The sequence below is a fragment of the Girardinichthys multiradiatus genome, chromosome 22 (assembly GCF_021462225.1).
Source record: "Girardinichthys multiradiatus isolate DD_20200921_A chromosome 22, DD_fGirMul_XY1, whole genome shotgun sequence".
Classification (NCBI taxonomy): Eukaryota; Metazoa; Chordata; class Actinopteri; order Cyprinodontiformes; family Goodeidae; genus Girardinichthys; species Girardinichthys multiradiatus.
The window spans coordinates 17889119-17911333 of record NC_061814.1 but is presented as its reverse complement, the minus strand read 5'-3'; the positions used below and the strand labels follow the sequence as shown (position 1 = coordinate 17911333).

General features: G+C 36.2%; 1 protein-coding gene across 3 annotated transcripts in view; it reads right to left on the bottom strand.

The window, feature by feature from the left end:
- Positions 1-22215, bottom strand: part of grid1a (glutamate receptor, ionotropic, delta 1a) — a 377320-nt gene that overhangs the window by 132843 nt on the left and 222262 nt on the right. For all 3 annotated transcript variants that reach the window (XM_047351890.1, XM_047351891.1, XM_047351888.1), the window contains exon 4: positions 60-265. In XM_047351890.1, coding sequence (XP_047207846.1) covers positions 60-265 — 206 coding nt within the window. The remainder of the gene's footprint in view (positions 1-59; positions 266-22215) is intronic.

Here is a 22215-nt window from a genome sequence, read left to right as displayed (position 1 = left end):
TTGATTCTTCGCTTGTGCATCTGAACCCATAATGAACAGAAAGCTCAGTAAAAACTTGCCTGGTGGATGAAGACCTGAGCTCCTCGAGGGCTCATGAGCAGCACGGCCCGTCGTAGAGTGTCCCGGTACCGGTTCAGCTCCTCCGTGCGCATTGTACTGAAAAGATCAGTAAATACCCGACTGACGTTGCGGTCCACTCTCTGCAGGGATACATCCAGACCGAGCCGAGACGCCTGATCCATGAAGGTTTGTAGCCCTCGGATATCTGAGGGAAGATCGACATGGTTAGAAACACAAACAAAGAGCGAAGAACTCTTCAGGCAGGTGTTGATTTGGCCCTGGAGGATAAAAATCATAAATCTTGGTAAGCAGCCGGTGTCTTTAACACCTGCACATGCAAACAATATTTTTAGGCTTTGTTTCAAGCGCTTGAAGGCAAATTCTGTTCTCTGTTCCAGATCTAAAGCATGACAAAATGCAAAAAGCACTTGTCTCTTTCTGCTGCCCAGGGTTTACAGAATATGAACCTCCATGCAGGTGTTACTATCCCCTGAGAACTTTGTGCGTGTGTCTAGTTTGAGTACACAGGAAAACCCTCCAAAACATTCCTGCACTGCACACACAAATCAAAAGTGAAATGAAACAGAGGGCTTACGTTAAGCACAGCAATCCCAGTGGTCACAGAGGAAAGCGGCTGCCCAGCATGTGCCAAGTCATGCTGCATTGTTAATGAGAGCTTTGGAAATTCACTGGGGCCTTACTTTTTTGTATCCACCAAAGAGGTGTGTGTTTGTTCTGCCATGTTGCATATCTAAAGGTGTGATGGGTCATTAAGGACTTTACCTTGTAGAACAGAGCTTTGAGAATTGAAATACATAGACCTAAAGAGGTTCATGAAGGAACTTTTTCTGACCGGAAATGTGGGCAACAAATGGAAAAACAAAACACTGATTTGTGTAGAGAATAAACATGTTGCTAAATTAAAGTTTGTGTGTGTGTGTGGGGGTGTATTTTTCTTTTTTTGTGTGTGTCAGTACCTTGGGCGTAGAAAAGCAGCAACATGATGAAGTACCATGTGAAGCAAATCATAAGAATTAGCTGCACTGTTTGATTTTTCTTAGAATTGATGTATTATCATTTATCTTTCAGGTAGTAAAAACAATAAAAGTTGCTGTTGCATTCTCCTCAGATTTTAAATGCTCAAAAAGGAAAACAAAAAGTGAAATTAAATCATTCATCATTCTGAAGGGTCAAACTCCTCTAGCAACATTCTTTAAAAAATATTACTTAGAAATGCAGACAAACAATACTTTCAATTACCTAAATTAAAATTGTACACTTTGAATACAAAAAAAAAAAAAAGCCCTACCACAGACGAATGTGTGCTTTTGTGTGATATCAGTATTCATACAATCATTTTTTTTCTTCCCTCCTCTGTTTAATGTCTTGACCCTTAAAATAAGTTTGGGGTTCTATATATGCTATACTCAAGATTTACCTCTGGTAAAAGAGTGATACACCTACAATTTAATCAGATTAATTTCTCCATCATACTGAAAATACACCTTCTAAATTTTCATTCACCACCATTTCCCCCTTAAATCTACACAGCTTTAAGGCTGAGAAATTCATCATATTTATTTGGTATCATTTCTACTTAATGTCCGGTCAGATCCACTGACATCTAAAAATGTCCAAATGTTTGGTGGTTAGCTCTTGGTTTTCCCTGATTTCCTGCCAGAAACAGATGATTGAATCACAAACAAGAAATGACAGCCAACTGTGCACTGAACCATCTGTGTACTAGAAAAGCCTAGGGGTAAAAAAATAATAATAATTAAACCAAAGAGTTGACTTCAGTACATTAATCTAATTACTGACTGTGAGTTAGTTGTGAAGCTACATGAATATTATAATGTGGGAAATAGCAATGATGGGTCATTGGTTAATCTTAGAAGTTTATGGGATTTTTCATGACTTAATGAAGGAGAGTGCATGTTTCTGATGATTTTATTCACTACAAACTGGTGAATAAGATCCAGTAGCTGGATTTTTAAGTCATTCTTTGGTGTGGAGAGCTTTAGACACTATCTTCATTTGTTCATTTCTGTCACTTCAACACAAACACCGCCAAGACAGGCTTCAGGCAAATCGTTTATGTACAGACTGAAGAGTAGAGGACCAAGAACTGAGCCCTGTGGTACACCAGTTTTAACATTAAGGATTACTAATTTCTCAACACCACTGATAACATATTGTTCACGATTTATAAGATAAAACTGACACCATTTTAATGTTGTAACAGAAAATGTAAAAAGTGTATCAAATACTTTTTTTAGGTCTAAAAATACTGTTCCAACAACTTTGATGTCTCAGTTTCTGCTGAATAATGAGGACATAAACCAGACTGTTGGTGAGCTACCACTTTCTCTAGGACTTTAGAAAATACAGGTAAAATACTTGTTGGTCTCTATTTACCTGCCAGATCAGCTGCTCCAGATTTAAAGATGAGCAAGACCTTCAGTTGCGTCCAAGTATTAGAGACGTTTTCCATGCTCAAGAATAAGTTAGTCAAATAGGTAAGTGCAAAAATATCTTTAGGTTTCTTCTTTTGAGTGGATGTTTGCAAGTTTATCTTTTATGAAAACAGCTTCCCTCTCATGAATAATCCAATTGTTGTAACTAATTGCTTACCAATATTCAATTTACATACAATTTCCTGAATATCTACAGGTTTAATTAAAGATATGTTTTTTTATTTTTATTTTGTTGCTTCCATATGACATGACAGTGCCCTTTAAATTTCCTGATTAATAATAACAAAATATTCAGCTTTAGAAGGCAACCGTTTGTAAAACCTTTGTAAATAACCATGTCCGTATCTAACTGACTTTTGACTGCAGTTCTTAGGACCAAATTCTTCATACAATTTCCATATTGGAGGGTTTTGTCCTTATGAAATACTTAGAGATGATTTTATAAATTTTTTTCATTAATTTCTTATAGCACCTATGTACATCAGCTTGCGCATGGCATAGTTTGTTCCACTGCATCTCCTATGGGCCTTGTCCACACGTAGGCAGATATCAGGGAAAACAAATAACTTTTTATGCGTTTTGGCCTTTCATCCACACATAAACTCCCTTTTACATAACTAAACACGTATAATTCGGAAAACTCTGGCCAAAGTTGAGATTTATAAAAACAGTTTTTGAGCCTGCGTGTGTACATGATCAAACGGAATTTTACGATTCGGTGCATTACTGTCTGCAAAAAAATTGCGGTGCTGATGTCAAATGTGCGACCATTGTTTATAGATTCGGCCATACAGTGGAATAAAGTGAATGCTGTCACAGAGGTGCTGATTACATTGGTTCAGACACTTTTGGTTTATTGTGTTTTACAAGCCCTGCTGCTGCAACACATTGAGGGGCAGAGGAGAAAGGGCGCTTTACACCAACTCTTGCTCCCACTACGGGGGCAGAATGCCATTCAACATCGCCATCAACATTTTTGGATCAAACCTGGGCGAACTGCTGGCTGGTGGGAAAACTTTGAGTAGAAAAACATCCTCCCAGAAGAATGGCATGGCAACTTCAGAATGTCACGATCGTCGCTACTGTCGCTGTCTGAGTTACTTCGTCAATACATAAAAGGGGAGACCACTATAATGCAATCTCCAGTCTGTGTTCAAAAAAGTTGCATGCACTCTGTAATATTTGGCTAATGAGGACAGACTACTGCGTCAAATGCATTTGGATTGTCAAGGCAGGTCGTCTCAAAAAATTTTAAGACAGGTGTATAAGGCTATAGCTGTACACTTAGTCCCGAGATATATCCAAATGCCAAAAAGAGAACAGGCGCATGGTCTCCCTCAGTGCCTAGGAGCTGAGGATGGGACTCATGTGGAGATAAAGCAACCATCAGCCAATTCCACTGACTACCTTCATAGAAAGGGTACGTTTTCTCTTAACATCCAAGCTACCTGTGATTAGAAGTACTCTTTCATTGATGCAGTCGTGCAATGGCCTGGGAGTGTACATGATGCCAGAATATTTGCCAACTCCACAATAAACACAAATCTGAAGCACAGTAAAATCCCTCCCTGTCCAAGGTAAATTGTTGACCATGAAGAGGCCACACCTGTCTACATACTTGGTGACCCTGCATAGCCACTACTTCCTTACCTCATGAAAGAATATGCAAATGGGGGAAGTAGTGTTCAAGAGCAGTACTTTGAACTTTCATTGTGCCGAGCACGAATGGTAATTGAATGTGCGTTTGGAAGACTAAAAGCCCGATCTGGAGCCCTGAGAAGAGCCATGGCCATTAATATGAATGATCTTCCATTTGTCATTTATGCATGTTTCGTGTTGCACAATTACTGTGAGGCTTCTAAAGATACTGTAGATGACACAGAATAACTGAGGCTATTCAACATGACAGGGAGAATCAACCGAAAACACAGCCAGTGGTCACAGGAGAGGACTTCACAGCAGAAGAAAAGAGGGTCGGGAGAGTCCTCACACAGTTTCTCAGTCCATAAACAAAACAAACTACTGTGTATGTGTGAGTGACGCAGAAGATTATATTGGGTTGTTGTAAGGTGTAAAATGATTACCACCTTGTATGTCAAAGCATTTAACAGTTTTTTTGTATAATGTTGCTATCATAGTTCATTATGAAATCTACTGTCAAGTTATAGGACTAAAAAGAGTGTACACAAAAGAAAATATTGTTTTGCCTTTTTGAATGATCTTGTCTGTTCAGCCTAAAACTGTGGACCAAATATTTTTTAAATTGTTTGCACCAGCAATACCTACAAATGTTCCAGACTGTATTTATAACAGAAAACAGTAATTTTTCCAACAATTTACATAAAGTAAATTCACATTTTTCTAATGGTTATTTTGATTATGTTTTTCAAAGACACACTGAACACTTGTTATATTTTTTGTTTATAGGAAAAATGACAATTCAAAAACATGAATGCAAATATGCTGCCTCTGCCATACATAGCCATGTACGCCAGCACTATCATTTAACTTATAGACCTTCAAGTTAACTATTCCAAATAAAATGTGTTGTGAACATATGCTACACCATTAACAACAACACCATTATTATCAACATTAACAGTCAAGTAAATAAAATTTCAAGAAATCTTGAATAACTTAACTGACCTGTGTGCATCCTCATATTGAACAAATTATTGAACCCATATGTAAACTGAAAATGTTGTTGGAAGTAACTTACATTGAACATTGGCATTTCAAATCTCAAACTCTAACTGTGCCAGAATAGTGACAGATGCTTGTTTTTCTGACGGCTCAATCATTTCCACCAGTTTCTTCTTTATGCGTTGGTCTTCCATAACAACATTCAGCCACCGGGTCTCAGCGGGCAGCATTCTCTTCAGCCAGTCATTTCAGTATCCTTTCAGTTTAGCCTTTATAAAATAAACCAAAAAATATCAAAATAGGTTTATATACAGACGAAAACCTAGCTTATATGTATGGGGGGTTAAAAATGACCAAATTAAATGCCTATATCCTGATTAAAATACATTAATTTACCATGAAATACATAAATGTATTATTAAATTATGAAATTAACAATTGGATAATTAAATGTGCCATTAGCTTATTAAATGTACCCTTTAAACGATTACATTAAATAGCTAAATGCCATCAGTTTCAAATAAACTAATTTTAATTTACATGATTATCAATGAGTTTATTTTTTTAAATGACATTGAATTATTTATGGTCATCATAAAAGGCATATTTATGGCACATTTATTTAACTGTCCATGCCACAATTTAATTATAAATTCTATTTTCTAATGACACATTCATTTATTTCATATAGAATTCACATTATTATTATTTCACGATATATTTATTGAATTTTGTCCCTTTTAACCCTTCATACTTATGTTACATCTTGTAGTATTTCACATCATCCCTATGTGATATGGTATAAATAATTTGAGTACATCAAATAGTGACTACATTTCTTACAGTATACTTTGTACACACAACAACAAACCTATGATATGTAGAATATGAAACAAGACTAAGGCGTGAATAAACAAGATCCAGCAGAACAACAGTTATCAGTTAAGTGCTTAAATTTATGAGGAATGCATTTGTAAATATACGTACATGAAGCAGGTCTCTCCTCTCCTTTAATTTGGGACCCACACTGCTCTCCGACTCGTTGTCAGACCCTGTGTCCGTTACATCCCTGGTAGATGAGGAAGATGTGGAAGGCGGGAATCAGGTCAGTTGTTTCAATACCGGAGGAGATGGTAGTAGTTGCGGGGGAGACACCCCAGATTTGTTCGCACAGATAAAAGTAAAGAAGAACCACTCGACCGTGCTCTGTGTCGACAGCCTGACGATATTTACCTCAGACAGCTAGAAGTGACGAGAGCCAGCTGCATGCTGACAGCGAATCTTTTGAAGACCAAATGCAAGGAAGGGAGGATGAGACTACAGCCAGCTTTGTGGCTATTACTGGAATCTTCAAGGCCAAAAAGCTGCACCAGAAAGTCACCATGACTAAGTATTGAGCAATAACGTACTGGGCAAAAGTATGTTGCGCAATAACTGAGAAGACTAACAAAGGGCTGACCAGTGAGATCATCTGCACTATAAAAGCAAAGCTAAAAAAGGGAACTGCGGTTGTTTCCTCGCAGAAGACCAGAAGAAGAACAGACGCTCAGATGAAAAAGGACCAGAGACACAGCCCAGCTGATCAACTGCATTAAAAATAGGATCAACCCGTGTGCCCTGGAAGGACTGTGCCTCAAAATTAATTTCATCTACAGCCTTTTTATCCAGACAACAGAAGTGAACTTGATCGGTGAACAGCTGATTGCTCTAAGTTTCAGGCTTCTGGAAGTCCTGAATCAACTTCATTTATCCGGGGTTTCCTTCAACTCTTCAGCCTCTGGAAACGACTGTCTTCTGAGACATATGACAACAAAGTTCCTGTTTAACCATCAAAACCTGGAGCATTGGGGGCGCGGCACTGATGGTGTAGGGTTAAGCGCGCTACCATATACAGAGGCTACAGTCTTCGAATGGTGGCTGTCCCGGGTTTGAGTCCCGGACCCGGCGACATTTACTGATAGTCTCCCCCTCTCTCTGCCGCTCTTTCCGGTCTGCCTACTGTCAAAAATGGAAAAAATAAAGGCCACTAGTGGCGAAAAAATATCTTTAAAAAAAAAAAAACCTGGAGCATCAGTGCCTATCCACTTAGAGGAAGAAAACTCAAGATTAAGTCGTATTTCCTTCAAGAAATCACTCGTTACCAGAAGAAACGTCTCCATCAGGTGCATGGATGAGCCTCCGTCTTTAAAACCTCTCCAATCTCACTAGTTTCAGCATCAGGGAAAGACAGGTTGAGTTGATTGATTCATATCTATTATTGAAATTATTATGTGTTGCCAAATTTAAGCTGTTACTGACCCCTGCAAAAGCGTTACTAATTAAAGAAAGCATATAAAATTCTAGTTAAATCGTGGACATTCAATTATTTGAGTCACCATATTTTTTGGTTTTTCACTGGTGGTAAAAAGTCTTGTTGCCTGGTTCTAAGAAATTGTTGGAGGTTTTTATGGGTTGCCTTAGCCAAGTTTGTTAAAACAGCGCCCTTGGGGCTCGTGCTGAGCCACTAAAATCAACCTAACCCATATACCAGTTGTAGCCAGTTGTAAACTTTTGTATGAAGGCTGTCAGAGGCTAGGCGAGTCATTTCCCGACACCAGCTTAAACAGAACTTTCAGTAAACCTGCTTAGTAAGATCTTTCAGGTTTAGGGAGGTCCGGACCCGTTGGATGGAGAGCTGGATTGAGCAATCCCTTTAGACATGGGGAAGTAGGAGGGAGGGGTTAGCTCATCAGACAAAGAAAGTACATAACAGGAAGTCATGATTGTTTTGAAGGATTCTGATTGGCTGACATAGGTTTCATTTTTGCATACACTGCCTTCTACAAATACAACGCTCAGTGGCATATTTCTCCGGGTTGGTGTGGATGAAAACTTTTCTGAAAAACCTCACATGTGTACAATATTATTTTTAAAAACGATGTAGGGGAGATATTGTTTTTCTTAAATATCCCGCTACCTGTGTACAAGGCCTCAGATCCATCTCAATTAAGGGAAATTATGTTTTAAAATAATGAGTGCATATGAAACTATTTGCAGCATGAAACGTATATAGGTTTGCTTTCGTAACTCACCATTTTAACATGTTTTCAAATTTTAAATGATAATCCAGAACACAACTAGAAGTCATACGAAGTGTGTATGCGTGTGTTTTCTAAACTTGATTGCTTCAAGTTTAGAAAGCGTTTCATGGTTAGCTTCCTAGCTATTAAAATCATATTGTAATCTGACAAGCCAGTCATGAGATTATATGAATTTATGATTCTTTGTACCTTGTAGATATTACTAACTTGATTTGTGTAGCCTTCGTTAACCTTGTTGCAAGTTTAATACTCTGGTTAAAGTCATATTTTGCCTTTGTGATTTTATGTGCTTCCCTCTGAGCCTTATCAAGGCAATCTATGTTAAAATCCCCAAAAGATCTAACTGATTTGAACAGGTTTTCAAAGCTTTTAAAGAATTATTAATTTAAGGAAAGTGGGTTGTTTAGACAATAATATGAAACTGCATTCTCTGTCATAAATATTTAGGCATAGATATACAAGCTAAATGTCATCATTTAAGTCAGCCTTTGTACAGATTAGTTGATCACACACACCGTGGTCGAACATCGACTCATCGATCATAAGCCCCGCTGTCACACCCATGCCGTCCACTCACTCTAATGTGGAGAGTGTGAGGACATCCATGTTAACCTCCAGCCATGATCGAACAACTGCACTCCGATGCAGAGCTGTGCTGATTACTCCATTGACAGGTGGCTCAACTGCACTGACATGCTTGCATCAACTGGACTAACGCCAACATGTGGGTCAGGGATGACCTGCTGTGGGCTATGCACTGATGCAGCAGGTCCTGGATTGAAATGGATGTCATCCGCCAGCAGTAATAAAAAAACTAAAAAAAACTATAAGTGCATCAATTCTTTGTGCTCTTTTTAGGGAGGGTCTTGAGGGTCAAAACTCAAACAAACAAAGAATTTTTGTAGTACGCATATCCTAAATTTATTAAGACTTGAATCCATTCGTTTGAAAGTGGAAACTACCTTTAAATATTGTAGTTAATAATTAATTCAAAAATGCTAATCTAAAGACTGAAGGCAGTTAGATGTTCCACAGACCGCAGCTTTTGTCCATCACAGTTTCGTTTGCTGCTCCTTGATTTAAATCTTGATTTCTTTGATACCTGGTTGAAGTTATTGTAGAAACTTAACACTTTCAGTATGCTTAGAGGCTGAAACAGAGTGATGTGAATGGTGCCCAACAAACCATACAACGAACAACTCTCATGGTCTGCCTCCACGTCTGTTCTCAAACGCACCATCTTCTCCAGCTTTATTGAAACAAGATTGATAATTAAACAATGGGCACCAGAATGATCCAAAGTGAGTGTCAGATTGAGAGGGTGAGAGACCACAACAAATGTTACCAGAACATAATGCTAATTGAAAAACAAATGCTGTCAGTTTTCTTTTTCTGAGGTAAAAAGACAACTGAGAAAAATGTAAAATTTTGAGAAGAAATGTTACATACTTCACTACAGTGTTATATGAGGAAGCATTGTCAAAATTATAATTAATTATTCATGAGGTGGTGTTACTCTGTGAATGTCTGTCAGGGATAGAGAGAAGTAAAAGTGTACAGCTAAATGAAAACAAGAGTTTATCGTTTTAGTGAAAAAACGTCAAGATCATTTGACGGTGACATTTTAAAATGACTTTGACATTATTAACAGTTAACGTGGTTAGCGCACACGGCATTGCTGTAACAGCAGTCTCTTCATGTATTTTCTAGTAATTAGGGTAATTATTCAAACTTTTGTATTGGTTTTCTGACGGGCTGCTAACATTTTTGAATCCTAAATGTTCAATGGCCGATGGGGTTTAAAACTCTAAAGAATAATATTAAGCAAAGTTATTAAATCCAGTTATCTTTGATGCTGCTGGAGCTTCTTGATGGCCCTCTGTTAAGCTCCGAGTGTCAATACAGATTTTTCTCCATAGGTATTCCTGTGTTACTAAATTTTCACTCAAAATCATTATCTTGTATGTTCTCTCTGACTTAAGCTAAGCAGCAGATTTTTCACTAACAGGCCCAACCCATATGCTCAAATCCCAACAAACTAAGACTATTGATCTATATGGAGCATGTTTATGGTAAGTTAATGTGATGTTTTTAATGTAAATATTATGATTTAGGTGTGCAACAATTTTTGGCCCATAAGCTTAAACTTTCAAAGTACAAATCTGCTAAAATTTGACTTGAAGGAACTCAGAACCATAAAGTTTGGGCTCAGTGACTGGAAAGGTGGTGCCCGTCAAATACATAATCCAGGGTCATTATTGGTCCAAACAGATGTTGAACAAGACTAGTATAATTTCTTGCTTTGAATAACAGCTAAAGTTATTTTCATTTGGAAAAATAAATATTTCTGTAGCATCCTAGGCTTGAGTAAAAAGCATTTAAAAAGTATCAAAACATTTTGCAGCTGAAAAACTAGGATTTAACCCTAGGGGTGAGGGTTTTATGCTGAGCAGCTCCAGGACTTCAATAGAAATGTTGGTTTTTAGAGTAAATATTTCAAACCCATTGCAAGCTTTTCCACTTGGCAGATGTCAGCCATCGACAGGAGTTAAGAAAAGAAGATTAACGTGGAATTACAAATCTGATTTCTGGTCATGTTTATCCAAGCATCATTTTAAGAATCTGCCTCTGAAAGTTTTAGATTTTAAAGAACAGCCATTTTTCTGGTCTCGCATCAGCCTCCTCTCTCCTATATTGAACATCTATCCTTCTGCTTCTTCTGGTTATCTCCTCAACAATAAATACGTCGGTCTTTGAAATCTGAGCTAAAGAAAATAACCCATGATGATACTCCAACATGGTTTTTAGCCCCATAGTGAATGAAAAGCGAACTCCCTCATGGATTTCAGAAAAGCAAAAATAAGCATGTTATGATCAAAAGGAGAGATTTTTTTTTTTTTTACTTTACAGAGCTGCCAAGCAATGGAAAACAACATGGAAAATATCTTCCATTCCAGCCAGTTTACTCAAGACTTACATTGAGCAGTTAAAGCAATCACTGCTATTCTTGCAACAACAGCATCTGTTCATTAGTTTCAGTATAGATGTTTTTATATATTTGAATCTAGTAGCCACAAAGAACAATCAGAGCACCCAGAGCAGAGATAAATTACTTCTTCAGCTTTAATTGCTTATTATTACAGTTTTAGCCTTCACTTCAGCACAGGATTTTAAATGAAATACAGTTTTGTTCTGTTAACAGATGAAGCACAAAATATATCTTACTTCATGGTTATGAGATTCATTCATCATATCCACATGGCAGTAAATCTATTAATCAGAAGTTCCACTTGAAGCATCTGCCAAGAAAGTGTACATTTGCAATACCTTGTGAGCACTGATTACATCAACAAGTATGAATTTTGACATTTTTGTCTTTAAGAAAATTACATAATTTTCTCTAGTTTTGGCCCTGGACAACACAAATGTGCAAATAAGCTCAACAAAAAAAAAAAAAAATAATGGGAGAAACATAGAACTAAGTAATCATTCAAAGAAAAGATTTACCAAAAAAAAATACATTCTAACTATGGATTATTGTTAAAGTAGCTCCTCTAGTGTCTGTGTTTCTTTGATTTGATCTTCCAAAGGGAATACTGACGCTAAGAATAACAGAGAAAACAAACAACAATAAAACCAGTGCAGAATGAAAAAAAAGAGAGAGAAAAAAAGTCCAAATCAAAAAGGTATGGGTTCATCTGATCTTACAGAGTAAAACCTTGAATCACATTGTAATAAAAGCTTCTTTTGAACTCATGGTTCATTTATACTTTCATTACTATCTATGTCATTGTCATGGCCCATCAACTGAGAAAAAGCACATTGGTAATATATAAACCTTAAAGAGCTGATCATCAATGACACTTCTCCTTATTTTTCTTTATGTTTTAGTTTAGAATATCTCTGCCCTGTTCTAAACCACAAGTAAATGTAGGATTGTTTTTGTTCTACCATAAGGGATGGCTGACATACCGTAGTTTCTCGTGACTGTAAGTTGTAGTTTCTCACCCGACGGATTTCCCTTTAGTTCCGTCTTTCTTTTTTTAAAAGAGTTTAGTTACAATATAAAAGTGTTCTTAATATATCATGGCCTATCTGAGCCTTTATTTCACTTGTACTCCCATTCTTGTTTTTTTAATTCTGCAACATAATGACTCTTAATGCATTTAAACAATCAAGGTCTAGCTATTTGTCATGAAAACATTGACAACATTTATACATAAGTCTTTTATATAAGGGTTGGAATGAGAAAAAAAAAAAATCTCTGTGATGCCAATAAATTATTTTTTGTTTGGTTGTTTCAACATAGCCTTATAAGCAGATGCATTTCCATAGTTCCACATTTTAAAATATGTAACTTTCTCAAATGTCTGATCAGCAGTGTAGCATAAGCTGAGAACACCTGCACCTTCCCAATATTTTATTCAGTGCATGCACATTATTTCATCAATGTGACTTAAAGACAAAGAAACAGAATCTTGCAGAAGAAAAATGTGCCCTCACACCTGGCAGATAGTGTGAACAATAATGCTGCAGTTTAACATCCATTGCTCTGTCTATAGTGGGATTTTATTGTGGCAAAGATGAAAACAGAATAACATTTGGAAAAAATGAAAGCTCAATTTAAAACAGAGCAGGTATGTTTAGAATGAAAGATTGCAACTGTTCCATGACGTTTAACGTAATTCTGCTTGTTACAGAAATGCAACTATTAAAGGAAATTTCGGATTGAAGGGGAGCACAGCCATCAGCATCTACAATGGCTCTTTGAAGAAACCTGTATAATATGGGCTACATTTAATTTCCCTTCGGGATTAATAAAGTATTTTTGAACTGAATTTGAATTGATGTACCCTCAAAAAGAGATACTGTTTCAATTGCAGAATAAATGCCCCCTTCCACTCCCAAACTCAATTAGTTTTTTTTTATTTAACCAAAAAGCAAAACAAAATTTTAAATGATGGTCAGTAAAAAACAAAAAAAACAAAAACCCCCCCAAAACAAAAACTACTATTTGCTTTTAATTAAGAAATGGCATGTCAAATATTATTTACCCATCTTATTAATCAGTTATAAAATCTTTATTAGCAAAGAACACTACATATAATTGCTGAAAAGCTTTCTGCATGTTTCTACTCCTAGTTTGAAAATGTAACTTTGTTAATGAGCTCTATAAATATATTATATATATATATATATATATATATATATATATATATATATATATATATATATATTGGACAGATTTTGATGATGGCACCATTATTAACTCTTAAAGTCATGAAGTTAAAAATGTGAATAGACATTTACTTTTCCTTCCCATAGAAAGTACTCCTGGATCAGTGCTTCTTTGTTCTCTTTGTGTCTCTGCTCTGTTCTCTCAAACCCCCAGTCGGTCGTGGCAGATGGCCGCTCACACTGTACCTGGTTCTGCTGGAGGTTTCTTCCTGTTAAAAGGGAGGTTTTCCTCTCCGCTGTCGCTACATGCATGCTCAGTATGAGGGATTGCTGCAAAGTCAACGCCAGTGACTGTCCACTGTCTCTACATGCTCATCCGGGAGGAGGGAATGCCGCAAGTCACTGACTGGATGCAATCTGCTGGGTTTCCTTAGATAGAAAAGCTTTTTATCCAATTTGAATAAAAAGTTAACTCCGACTACACTGTTCAATTGTTAGGATTAATTGGAATGTATGTACCTGACTGTTGTGAAGTGCCTTGAGACAACATGTGTTGTGAATTGGCGCTATATAAATAAAACTGAATTGAATTTAATTGAATATACAGCACAAAAACTGAATTTTGACCATTTTAACCAATATGAGGAAACAATAATTAATAAAGCTTTCACATTAGGAAACATTTCAATTGTAGGACATGATACAACAAACACAATTAACCTGGAAATAGAGTTTATAGTTTAAAGTTAAGTAGCTGCAGCCCTCTTATAAATAGCTTTCAGTTTAGATCAGTTAACCTGAAATCTGGAATGTACCTTTGTAAAATATCTAAGGACTGATTCTTTTGCTTTATCATTTGTGACTGTCAATTGCTTCCCACTAACAGAAAACATGACTCATTTTATCCTTAAATACCTTCAACATTTTGTCCTTTGCTTTTATATTTGCATTGCATAGATGTGTAGAAATGTATGGAAAGCTTTTGATTACACTGCTATGACAGGAACTATATTCTATCACCTTGTTTATGTGGCCCAATCTGAAAGGAGGCCAGAGAGTCAAATTGGTTCCAATCAGAGCAAACATGGACTGTGAGCTGTGGGGTGAATTATTGTCTGGGTCAGGGCCCTGTCTGAAACACTTTTTCTGGTCAACCACAACAGGCAGCAACATTTAATTCAACAAGCTGATTTTAAAATCATGATCATTATGCTAAAAATTAAGTAATCAAAAATGGAGAGCAGGCAGCCAATAAACTGGAAAAAATACATTATTGTTATTTGGAAATACATTGAATAAATAGCTCTGTTAACTTATGATTCATATTTCTACTCTTTATCTTTATTTAAACCAATCATTTATGAAGAAAATGGGTAATTCATGTAAATAACTTGTTAATATCTAAAAACAACAACTAACTAATCATTTCTAACTAACTATAATCTCCTTTTTCTAATCTCAATCATGCCAAAATATGAACTTGCACATTATTTGTATATGTGTACATTTTAGTTTCACTTTTCTTTTTTACTCTTGTTTGTATTTAGATTGTGCAGAGGGTGTCATTACATTTCCCCTTTAATTTGTATTTTAAAAACCTATATATAGAAGGTAGATTGCCACAAATTGTCATCCAACAAACAGATTTACAGTCTAGATATTATGGCCGAGTACAGTTTATAACAGTGGATGTTTTTGAGAAAAATATGTACATAGGTCCCTGGTAAAAAGAATGAATACAGGAAATATTACAGAAGGAGATTTAAAAACCATTCTGTATTTGGTTGCAATATATAATTTATAAAGAAAGGTCTGAAAATAGGAAATGTTATCCACACACAGGAATTTGTGATTTCAGACTACACTTCATGTCAGAAGACACTGAGCCGGATGAATGTTTAGTGCCAGCAAAATATTTAAGAATGATTAGCACTGAAGAAAATGTTTTAGTCCTATTATCAGAAAAAATACAATTTGAGCTTGATTATTTATCTGTTTAACAAGCCTGCAATCTTTTGTTAGAGGACAGAATATTAATGAATGTATATCCCAAAAATCATGTAACTTAAATAGATTATGATACAGAGCAATAATGAATTTACAAAAGTGTTCCTTTATGCTGATGTACCCTCCCGCAACACTTTCTACATTCCTGACTTCCACATTTCCTTTAATAGACTTGCTACAACTCAGTATGAGATACCCTTTATGTTTGTCTATGCCCAGAGCCTTGCTGTTATAATAAATGCATGTTTTACATCAGGAACCACCTCCTACTTGGTACCAAAAGCAGCTTAATCAATCTTAAACCTATTATCAGCCTAATTCTCTCCTCCGGTAAAAAATAGGCAGTCACAACAGGGAAGACAGAGACAGATGTTATGCAGCTGCTCTGCAGTCATTACCTAGCATTGGGCAACTTGACCAACCTGCCAAGAAGCCTACTGATATTAAAGAAAATGAAGCTCTGTATAATATTTACCATAATGTTTCCTTGATGTCATGTATGCTTCTTTTGGTGTAATAAATTGCAATGCAATTTTGCACATGCTTTTGTTCTCCTGTTTTCCCCACTAACGCATAGTCAAAAGATAGCTTCCTTTTCAATATCAGTGAGTACAAGACACCTAAAATACAGAGAGATATAGAGTAGGTCTTGGAGCTTTCAGGTCTTTTTAGCAGTGCAGGACCAAATGTCCTGCTTGTTGTAGGTATTTCCCTGCTACAACACACTCAACTCAAATGAATGACTGATTAACATGCTTCTTCAGCACTTGAGGGCATGTTGAGAAATGAATGTAGTTGTTTGAATCAGGTGTCCCAGAGCAGGGACAACTCTAAAACATGACAGACTGTGGGCCCTGAGGACCAGGGTTGAGAACCAATGTTTTATAGGATTTAGGCTAGGGTATCACTCCCCAACCTCTGGTTGGTGTTAAGGCATCCTTTAATGGTTGTTATGGAGACTTGGTGGCCCTAAGATGTCGCTCTTTGCTGTAGTTCTCTAACAGTGAGCTTTAGACATTTCCATTCTTACTGTGGCAAGATAAAAATAGTTTTGTGCAGCTTAATAGCCAGTGGTTGAAATAAATGGCCCTCTGTGTTGTGTCGTATACACCAGAGAAACAGGAAGTCATGAAATACTGATAGATGTTCCTAGGAATGTACAGACTTAAAAAGGTAAAGTGTACATTTTAAAAATGTTTAACGTACATCAGAGGTCCCCAACTAAAATAGCAGGAGATCCTCCTCCTTCATCCAAACACTTTGGGGTCCGAACATTTTTGATCAACTGACAAAAACATTTTATTTCATTTTATTTAACATTTAATTAACACTAGAGGTTTTGCTTTCTAACTACCGATCAATTATTCATATGCCCATGAAATCATCTGCTTAACAGAAAAATGCAATCCAATTGAAGTACCAATAATAAATGCACATTAAACAGATCAGTTGAGCTGGGTGTGTCTTGGAAGAACATGTTGCATGTTCCTAAAATCCACTGTACTCGCATTGAACACTCGTATGCTCACTGTTGTGCTTTAAGAGACTGTGTAATCAGCCATTTAACTCACTCATACTGTCCCCTACTGTCCCCATATTATGTATTTTTGACAAAGCCAACATCTTTTACTCACTCATCTGTGCACCACCAAGTCATTTTACTGTCAGCAAGCATGAGCTCCAAAGCTAGTAACTTAACAGCTATTAACAGTAGCCTTAAAAGCGCTTTAGCACACTACACTGATGGCTGGAGGTGGGGCTTTAGCTTTAGTCGGGTTATTTGTAATGCACAACGTTCCCACTTTTGCTAATGATAGCCTACGCTACTGAAACGTAGATGACAAGAGCGATTATCAGCTATGAAGGTAGATGGTGAGCGGCAAAAGAACAACTGAGAAAATGACAGAAAGTGTCAAAAGTATGGGATTCATTTAAAATTAACAGAAAACACATTGCAGTGTGTGTACTGCAAAACAGAACTAGCATTCCATAATAGCACATTACCGATACTGCAACACCAGTGCAGCAAACATCCACTGCAGCAGCAGAAGTGTATTTACGCTCATATTACCCTTTTGATAGATCTGATGTATGACGTCCTTGAATGCAGACACTAACTAGTTACATCTGGTTGCTTTCACAGGTTATGGCAGGAGTCTATCAATGTGTTGGAAGTTAGGGTTTTCAAATGGAAAATAAAAGCACTGAAGTAGCAACTGAATTACTTATGTGTGTATAAAGAGTATTTGGGCAGTTAACATGATGCCAGCAGCAGACAGAGCTGTCTTGCAGAATTAATAAGACAAGTTATAAGCCCAGGTCAAGCTAAGTTGTAAGTAAAATGGAAACTGGAGAAAGGCTACAAAAACCTTAATTAACTTATAACACTCCAAGTAAAAGTTATACTTTGGATTTTGACACTTCTGACCTTTTCTGACCTGGACTTTGGGTAAAAGCCATTGTTCAGCCTGTAGTGTGTAGTTACAGATCAGTATGGTGAATTTACATGGGCTGCATATTACTAGAGTGACATGAACATTTGTTTTTACCAGCTACTATACAAATCTCAAAACCTGTCTGAGAACAAACTGATAAGGTGGGAAAAACTTTAATATATAATTTGTTTGATTAAAAGTTGCTGTTATTCTGTTTCCAAATGATTTGATAAGCAATTATTCTGGGTGACCTTACAGCCACTTGTTTTTTTTTCATCGCTGAGGGTACTTCTGTTGTTGCTGTGGGTAAGACAATGAATGCTCATTAGTACTTAATTAAACAAAATGTTACTTAAATGGCTTTCAGCAAAGATTATTATGTTCATACAAATATTTACATCGTCACTTAAAACCTATTCCACACATTGTGTGTGTGCCGAAACACTTTGTGTTGTTTGCAATTAAGTGAGTATTTGCATTTAACAGTGTTGTTAATTGTGTAATGTCTCTTCTAGTTCAGTTACATAAAGAATGTAAATCGCCTCAGTGTATGGATATCAATCTAGTCTATTGAAAGCTTATTTTGCAGCTGTTAAAGACGTATATTGGGTTGGAAATTAACGGAAGTTAGGCATTTACCTTCTTTTGCTCAACTGTGACTGACCTGGGTAATGTAAAAAAAAAGTGGAGGTTATAAACCTTGGTATTGTCTATGCCAGAGCTACACTAACTAATACAATACAATGTCATGAAAATGCAATTTATGCATGTTGCTTGTTCCACAGTTCAAATTGCAATCACAAACTCCAATATTTGCATATTTAGACCGACAAAAGGAAGTGCAGAAGAGAAGGCAAAGGATGAATGATTAATAAATATTTAACAAATAAAAATCTGAAGTGTGACGTACATTAGTATTCAGCCACTTTTACTTTGATAATCCTAGAAAAATATCAGAAATTTCTTGATAAACCGCCTGTGTGTAATTTAATATCAGTACATATGCTGCTGTTCCGTGAAGGCCTGGGAGAGTTGTTAGAGAACATTGAACAAACTATCGTATAAAAGAACACATAAAAGAAATACCAAGCTTCAAATATCTCAACATTATGGAAAGAGTTTAGCACAAGACACCAAGAAATTGTCATCAACCAGCTGTGAGTTCAGCCAAAAGAGCATTAATCAAAGCAGTGTCATAATTTTGTCTTCCCATTTATACTTGAAGTAGCAGTCAAGGACACCCTCAAAAAAGCCAAATATAGTTTGGCAAATGGCAACTTTGTCACTCAAGTCAAATGTAAATTGCTCAGTCTGCTTAAATCCTGTGTGCAGGTGCAGTGGTGACATCCTCACACAGATGAGAGGCAGAGTTGTAATTTGTAGTTGACAGTGCAATAGAAGAGTTAGAGGCATGTTGGACAGATGACAATCATGGCTGTGTATTTTCCCCATTTCTACCTGCAGCTGACGGTTGGTGACTAGCCAATAAAATTAAGGTGATGCTCTACAAAGAGGGAAAACCTGCAAAGAAACGACGTTAAAGACTGTTACAAGGAAGAAAGCGCATGGCATTTTGAGCTCAAGTCTAAATATGTCAAAACAGCAGTATGTAGTGTATGGAAGGCCAAAGGTGTCCTGATTCAATAAATGAAAAAGCCACAATGTATGTATACATGTGAAAATATCAATAAAACCTTATATGTCTGTTTCAAATAAATTGTCTATCTTTATCTTAAGAAAAAATGGAAATAATTTTTTAAGATTTTCAGTTACTGGTAATTATTTCCTCGTTATTTTATTTCATGGTCATGTGGCAGCACATTGTGAATTTATTGCATAGCTCAGCAGGGCTAAGACTACTGTAGAAAAAGTGTTTAGTCAGCTGAGTTGGTGTGCAGATGCTAGGGTTAATTTAGAGAAACAGATGCAGCTCAAATTACTTCATAGTGTACTGTAGCATAGCAAATAAAAAGTATTAATGAAAAAGATTTACTATATTGTTAAATTATAGATAAATATTTATTTTAAATTTGAAATAGATTACCTTAATGACTAGGTCGAGTAATTAAAAGATGCCTTTAAAAATAGAGATTCATTATTTATTGATATATCTATTACTGTTTTTTGATTAATGTTACTTTTAGCTTGCTGCAGCAAGAACAAGGTAAGAAGACAGTAAGGGAGATGAGGGCAAGACAAATGAGAAAAGCAGAAGACAGAATGTCCATAAATAGTAAAAATTCTATGGTTTTCTGCTAGTTACAGAATGTCATGAGTTAAAGTCCAACTAATATTATGTTGTCCTGGGCTAGGCTTTCAGCTGAACTGCCCCTGAACATACTGTTCCCTTTGTGAAACATAGTAGTGGCAGTGTCATGCTGTGGGGTCACTTTTCCACATTAGGAACAGGAAAGCTGGTCAGAGTGATGGGAAGATGGATGGAGCTAAGGTGGCAAAAGACTGGAGCGGTTCACCTTCTAACAGGATGTAGACCCTTAACATACAGCCAGATTTTTAATGTAAAGTTTAGTTTATATGGTTTTTATCAAAGCACGTTCATGTGTTTTGATGGCCCAATAAAAAATAAAAACAGACCTAAATTAAATTAAGAATTTGTGGCACGTATAAGACAGGATCTGGGAGCTAAATACAAATATACCCCAAACCTTCAGATCTTTATTTGTAAAAGAATACGCAATTTATCTTTTAACATTTACTTCCAGTTATGCATTACTTTATGTTGGTCTATTACAAACAATCCCAGTGAAATGCACTAACATGTGGTTTATTGTGGCAAAATTCAAAAAACTTTAAAGAGCTTCGACTGCTTTTGTAAGTCTCAAAACATGTTTTTTTCCATACCATTAAACTTCCGTAAGGAGGAACATAATTTCAAATACAATCATATGAGATCTGAGCACCCTTTTTGAACCAAACAACACACAAGTCCTTACAGTAAAGGAAGCCTTTTCTGTTAGCAAGTTTGCCTTTCACTGAGAGATGAACTCTTCTGGCCTTAACTTGTTGTGGGTCCTTTTGTTTGTTTCAACTAGAAAACATTAGCTTAGCAGTGGTATTCATCAACTCCTCAGCAGTTTCAAACGCTAGATTTAAATGAGCAGAAGTAGGACCTAAAGGAGCAGACAATATTAACTGTAAAAGAGACAAAGCAAAGAGGGTAGAAAAGAGAACAGCTTATTGTTGAAAAAACTGCAAAAAATAAAAGCCACTTGCTACAAAAAATCATTCAAAATAAAATAAAAAGCACAGTAAAAGAAACATTAAAACCTTAAGTGAAAAAAGCTGTCATGGTCTTTTAGTCAGGGGCTTGTTATAGGATTATCGTAGATTTTTTTCTATTCTAGTTCCCTGAATTTATAAAGGGCAAAACTACAAAAGGATATGCTGCATTTAAGATAGAGCAGTGTCCCGTTTCCCAAGGACCACAAGTAATTTTGCTGCTGTTCTTTAGGGATGTAATTATGCAACATCCTCTTACAAAGGAAAATCATAAAATGGATTGAAAATGTACAATGATAAAGCATTTTATGTGTGATACTGTAATGAATTAGCTCCCTTGACATCCTTTTTTAAACCAAGCTGCAGTTTGCCCTCAAGGGCAAGAGAAGCCTGTTTTTAGAACTTTATTATTTTACACTATATACTCTGAATGTAAATACATATTTTGCCTGCACAATAAATCTGTTGCTATGTTGTAACCTGACACCTCAAATAAACTGCTCACGTGTGTTACTGTAGAAACAAAACGGACATGGAATCAAGAACCATGGACAGATTTTTATCTGTTCAAACAATAATACTCAAGTATAATTTTACAACAGTTGCTTAGACTTTAATTATAATCACATCATTTTTAGCTGTGCTAACCTACAAGGATCAGATTTTATAGCTTGTTTGGTTGAAGCACTTAGTCCGATATAATATAGTGAGCAATGAGCTTTGCATCCTATTCAGTCTTAATTTCTTTATTGGAACTGAAGATAAAACCCATTATTACCCAGATTCTTCTTCAATAAACGTATTGTATACACTAATAATCACTGCCAAATTGTTGTTTTAAATGCAAAATGTATTAGATTAGGTCGCCATTACAGAGTTTTCAGGTAAAAGAGAATTTGTTGTTTTGAAGCTGCCGTCAAAACATTTTACACTTTTATAAGTCACAGGAAAAGAACAGACTCCAACAAGCTGTCATACACAGTCCAGCCTCATGTCTGTAGAAGGTAATAACAGGATAGATTTATGTCTGAGATTTTAGTGGTTGTCACCAGAAAACTCTGCTTTATGTCTACCGTTACTCAGAAGGCAAAATGT